The sequence below is a fragment of the Schistocerca nitens genome, chromosome 1 (genome assembly GCF_023898315.1).
Source record: "Schistocerca nitens isolate TAMUIC-IGC-003100 chromosome 1, iqSchNite1.1, whole genome shotgun sequence".
Classification (NCBI taxonomy): Eukaryota; Metazoa; Arthropoda; class Insecta; order Orthoptera; family Acrididae; genus Schistocerca; species Schistocerca nitens.
This window is the reverse complement of record NC_064614.1, coordinates 1,269,920,335-1,269,926,334: the sequence shown is the minus strand read 5'-3', so window position 1 is coordinate 1,269,926,334 and position 6,000 is coordinate 1,269,920,335. Positions and strand designations below refer to the sequence as shown.

At 37.6% G+C, this 6,000-nt stretch overlaps 1 protein-coding gene across 1 annotated transcript in view; it reads left to right on the top strand.

The window, feature by feature from the left end:
- The first annotated feature begins 1,288 nt into the window (after nucleotides 1-1,288).
- The window catches only part of LOC126202102 (meiotic recombination protein REC8 homolog), a 352,636-nt gene continuing 347,924 nt past the window's right edge, over nucleotides 1,289-6,000 (top strand). The window contains exon 1 of the mRNA XM_049936836.1: nucleotides 1,289-1,491. Coding sequence (XP_049792793.1) covers nucleotides 1,367-1,491 — 125 coding nt within the window. The 5' untranslated portion in view covers nucleotides 1,289-1,366. The remainder of the gene's footprint in view (nucleotides 1,492-6,000) is intronic.

Genomic DNA, 6,000 nt, shown 5'->3' with positions numbered 1-6,000 from the left:
AATAGAAATGAGTTCCCAGTGAAAAGGAATGGTAAACATCATCCGTAAATAAATGAAAATATTATAGTTGGTTACAACCCCACATACCCATCTTTCCGTGGTTTTACGACTTATCTGTGCACCGCACAGTTATTTCTACATTCCCGAGGATGAGATTTAATCGATGCAGCTTTCCTTATCTATGTCGTCAACAACTTACGAATTCTGACACCTGTGACTGCAACAACTCATATGTGGTGGTCATTAATCAATAAATCTTCTACTGCCCGATGTACGAGCAGCGAAGAGAAAAATTCCTCTCAGAACTTAACAAGCTTAGGTTGCCATTCCCAACAAGCATCATTAGTCTTCGATGAAGAACGATAGAGTAGTACTTCGATATCAGAAGAGATTTGTTTTAGTAAGCAGTTTTAAAATCCGACCATAGAACTATGGAAACATTAAATTTTTCTTTGTTTACCCACTAGTGAAGAAGCAATGTTCAGTTATTTTATCGGTCATGAAATATGCCCATATCTAAATTAAAAGTATTACCAATTTTTACTGTAACTGTTAGTGGCTAAGTTGTGTACTACTGAAGCTGAAGGCCAAATAAATAAAATCAATAGGATCGCGCAACCGCTCAGTCTCACCCCTACACGTTCTATATTATTGTCCGATTAATGATCGTATAGGAGGCGCTTTAACATTAATCTGTAGTAGTAGCAGCGCAGTTCAAAACTACAAAGATGATTACAACTGTGTTGTGAAAATACTTTTTCGTGGTATTAGCAGCTGCAAGATAATGTTTTTACAAAATACAATTACTGCGTAGTTTTAAGATTAATTCATTTTTCACTATAGAAACATATTCCACTAGGTTCAACGTTAGGAAAACTTGTGTAGCTCTCTCTATGCCTCTAACTATTTGGTGGAGAGGTTCGACATCTGAAAATCGTCCCGAAATTACTGCGTGTTATTGACGACAAAAAATACAATAAAAACGTTAGGAGAGATAATGGGTGCAAGGATTTTATTATAGATGTTGCTGAAAATACGTTTTTATGGATTTAATGTTCTTACAATTTAATTCCCGATAACATTCTGGAGCGCGAGATTTGTATGTCATTTTTTTGTTGACAGCATCGTTCTGTTCATTGTTGTGCTGATATGTTAAGGAAGTGACATCCTGTTTCTGTGGTTAGGTAATATCTGGAAAGACGGAAATTGTAAAATATTCCTTGTATATAACGTTGTCCATTTAAAAGAAACTGCTCTGCTTCAGACGGCATTTGTTTTCAACATTTTGATTGCAGTTTGGTTTGTTGACGGTTCGGCAATTCACTTCTTGTACGTTCGAATGCTGTGACATGAGTTGCAGTAGAAAATGTTTTACAATTATGATCTACTATGCCAAAGGGCAGGGGGAAAATTTTCTCTTGTTTGGCTTGCGGCTACACGCAAAAGTCTACCAGCAAATGATTATTTGCGAATAAATGTCGTAAAAACTTGGTGAGTACAGAATTTACCATAACTACATTAATGAGCGTAAAAAGCACGGTTAAAGGTGATAACAGTGGTCACAAATTAGAAAATTAACCTTATTGAACTGGAATGTAGTCGCAAAGTTTTGCCGATACACATTATTTATTGGTAGTACTTTTCTAGATCATAGTGATTCAAAATTATTGGAATTTTCATGTTATAACTTAGAAAGCTGGTGATATGATTAAGCTAATGGTACAACAATGTCCGATAATTTATGTTTGTGGTTACAAGTTGATCTGTGTGAAGCCCAAGACACATTTTAGTCGTTGATATTGTTGGTAACATTTGCTCCAAATGAAATACACCGGGCGTCGTTATGACGGCTATGATCCCTACGTTGCGACTGATATGTCTAGCTACCTTGTTGCGACTGTTTTTAATTACGGTATTAATCTAGTAGCCCACATTTACACCATATTTAACGCACTGAAGTTTATAAATAACGGTAACTTAAAAAGCATGCGATATCTTTGTTGATTGTTGCTATTCTAATAACTGGCTAACAGTATTGATAAATGGCAAAATTGTCACCGGTAATGGTTATTTCGAAAAGTTACGTAATGGATCCCCTTGTAGTTTTCGTAATTCTGTACGATGTATGGACACAATGCATTTCAAAATACTCATCAGATAGGCGTACTTGACCATCAAGTATCTAATATAGGTTTTCTGAACGTACGTGGCAACCTTAGTTTTAAATGAAAAGTACGTTAAGTATTGCAAAGTGCATGTATTCAATGTGGTTCAAAGATAGACAGGCCACACTCCAGGTTATTCTGTCCCACAGCTTTTATTTTGCAAATACCAACTTACAACATTCACCTTCCAACACCTTGGGCTACACTACAGAGCAGCCTGTTACCACAACCAAGATTTCAAGGGTGGCGTTCATTGCCACACACTAACTAGATTTGAGTGTTGACCCTACCGATAATATGGTAACATCAAGATTCTGAAGTATGCTGGTGGAAACAGTGTTCTGCAAGTAATTTGTGTTCAGGATGACACACTTACAGCTATGCTCAGGCTTATTGTAAGTCGATAAAAATTTGTAGAAAATCGTGTCTAGCTTGTACATCTTTTTATAATTCAGGCTGTCTTACATTATTATTGCTGAAAAGGAATGAAGTTTCAGTCCAGAAAACTGTGGTATGTAATTTCTGACTGAAAGATGTCACCTCATCCTCTGTCCTACATCTACTGCAGGTAAACAGAACATCGGTATCCAGCATATCCCCATAAACTCTTAAAGAAATTTTTTTACTGTAGAACAAACATGCTTGTAAATGCATTTGAAGAACTATTTCAAGAATTTAGTAAGGTTTCTGTAGCCAAGAGCTTTGCTATGTGTGAACACATTATTGGATTGGGTGAAAGAATGGGTTGCAGAATGCCTGATACAAACCTTTGGCTAATTTCTGGTTTGAAATGTCCACTCATCAGTGAAATGCTTGGTGCCAATCAGTGAAACTTTTGGTGTTATTAACTTGTCAGACAATTTACAACTAGGTGTTGAACAAATTCATATTCTTGTCCCTTGTGTACAGCAGCCCACAGTCGTTTCTCCACAAAATCCTTTCTTCCAGGAGCACTTGTCCAGAATGGTATGTATGAGAACTTAAGTGAAGTATGGAAAGAGGTAGAGGGCATAGCAAAATATGGAATTTGAGGGTGGATAATCATTTGTATAAAGGTAGCCTAAATTATTGTGGAAAAGAGTATTACGAGGAAAAGGCAAAGGTCCGGATTGAAGTTTCGGTATAGCAAACACTTTTAACCTACCTGAACACTTCAAAACCATACACACTTTGATACAGAGTGGAAGATGCAAGCAGCATATGCAAATCATGTGATTCGACAGTCACAGGAGGCCGACATTGTCTAGGCTACAGAAACAGAAAAGCCAGTGGCGAATTCTGCCCTCAGTGACTATGTGTACATTTATAGCCAACATTTTTAAGTCTGCAGAAAATCAAGCAGTGAATTTTGTCTTCAGTGACTTCGTATATTTTTGTGGCACATAGTTCACTACTTTTCTTTCTGCATACACCATTTTCCAAAGTATGTTGTGCATAAATTTTCAAGATACTTAAATTGAAAATGTTCAGTGACAACACTCTCAGTAGTCCAGAATGAAAAGATTCTGGAAACATCTGTGTATAAACCATGTCTTCACAATATCCTTCCTTCCAGGAGTGCTAGTTCTGCAAGGTCTGCAGGAGAGCTGTGAAGTTTGGAAGGTAGGAGATGAGGTACTGGCAGAATTAAAGTTGTGAGCATGGGTCGTAAGTTGTGCTTAGGTAGCTCAGATGGTAGAGCACTTGCTGGCGAAAGGCAAAGGTCCCGAGTTCGAGTCTTGGTCCAGCACACAGTTTAAATCTGCCAGGAAGTTTCACTAGAGTAGTGTTTTGCTTCTATGCAATTATAGTGATCAACCTCACGCTGCCAGTGTGTTATCCAGTATTTAACTGAAAAACACATTGAATGTCCAAGGAGTAGTCATAAAATTTTAATTACAACCTTGAAAAAGTAAATTTATATTGGTAATTTTTTTTGTGCTTGCTGGTAGATGCCTGCAGTTCTAGTACACACTGAAATCTCTGCACCGATAAAGTGGAGAGAGGCAGTGCTGTATTGTTTTGGCTCCTCTAACAGTGTGCTGCAGTATTGTGATGCAGGGATGTCAATGTGCACCAGAACTGCAGACATCTTTTCATTTGTTTGAAATTGTCCTACATGACAAATATCTCAAATTATGAGAGAATATTAAGAAATGAAGAGGCAGGTTGGGTACTAATCTTCCTGCTTCCACCTTAATCTGAGCTATAACTACATCTTAGGACGACAGATAACAATAGCCTGATCAAGTTAAATGTGTATTAAGAGTGATTATTGAAATAAAAAGATGCTGCCTGGAATGATCATATATGCGTTGTTGGAAAGGTTCCCATGCCTAAGAGTTCATGAATAAGTGCATTTCAGACAAACATTACAGGAGTAGTAATAAATAAATAAATCTGGACCTTGTCATACTGTCACTGTAGATTGCCAGCAATTATGCTGACTTCTTTAGAAGGAAAGAAACCAGAAAGCCATGATTTCACTAAAGGAAATATAACAACAAGGAAAGTGTTTTATGAGAGCTTAACAGTATTATGCCACAGAGACCACATTATCATTCAGTACTGAATGATAATGATATTAGTGATGAATGCCTATCACATACCTCAATGAAATAAAAATGCAGTTTCACCAAAAATGTTGGTTGAGCGACCTGTACCCATCAAGTCAATTTAGAATTTGCCCAAGTGAAAATAGGGTGATACACAGTGAATAGATGGCTAAACCACAACTACTAACTTTAAAAAGACTAAATTTTCTGTATTGTAGACCAGTCTGATGAAATTTGTAAAGAAAAGGTTTCCTTTCTGAAGATCACCTCTATTATAAAGTCTTAGTGGAGTACAATGTTTCAGTGAATAAAAAACCTTCAGAGCAAGGAACATGCAACCAAATACCTTCTGCTTTATGAACTAACCAATTGTCAAAAACCTAGTTTATAATTGTTGAGCTACCTACATGAAATATTGTGTGTGTCTCCCTTGCATGGAATAGCCCGTTATGTTGCTTTGTCTTTGTCATTTTTCCATTAAATTATTTTTTTTTCTTGTCTTCAGTATTCTCACTTTTGTAAATCCTCATTGCCGGTTTTGTAAACCCTCATCGCCAGTTTTTGTAAAGGCCCTGTCACAACTGATTTGGAGACCGAGTTGCCACTGTTGTCAGAGTAGGCAGAGTTTGTGAATTTGTGAAATGGCTTCTGGTGCAGTACACAACAAAGACAATTTCTCCCTGCCACTATTACACACCTATGCTCCAGGGTCATGTAACAAGATAGATGAACAAAGGTTCTACAACACCCCAACAAATTAGTAACAAAGTCACACAATTTAGTTAAAATGGTTTACTTATGTAGTTGAAATATGAATCTGCCACATTGCTTGTAATATAGCACAAAAAATGCTCTCAATGGCTAAGTGCAAATAATCGTTGGTAAACTTCTCAGTACACAGTAAATACAATTTACAGCTACTGTCGTGTTTGCTTCTAAGAGTTAAGTAAACGATGTTCCCTATCTAAATCAGCCCTGGACGATGATCTATAACCAAGTGGATAGGAGCTGCTCTTCTATCTTCCGAGGAGGCTTTTTTCTGTTGTCATCCGGTCATTGGTGGATTGTACTTGGCCAGCAGTTGGCTGAGGCAAAGTCAATATCTTCATCCCCAGCACTGCCCATGGGGCTGATGGAAATGACACTGGCACCAGCCTGCATCTTTGCACCTGTGGTGCTTTTGCCCTGGCTGTGTCTTGTGTGGACGACACAGCACTCACTGAGAGAAGTACTTAAGCCATGGACTTTCATTCTGAAGGAGCAGGGTCCAGATTCCCTAACAGCCATCATGATTTATATTT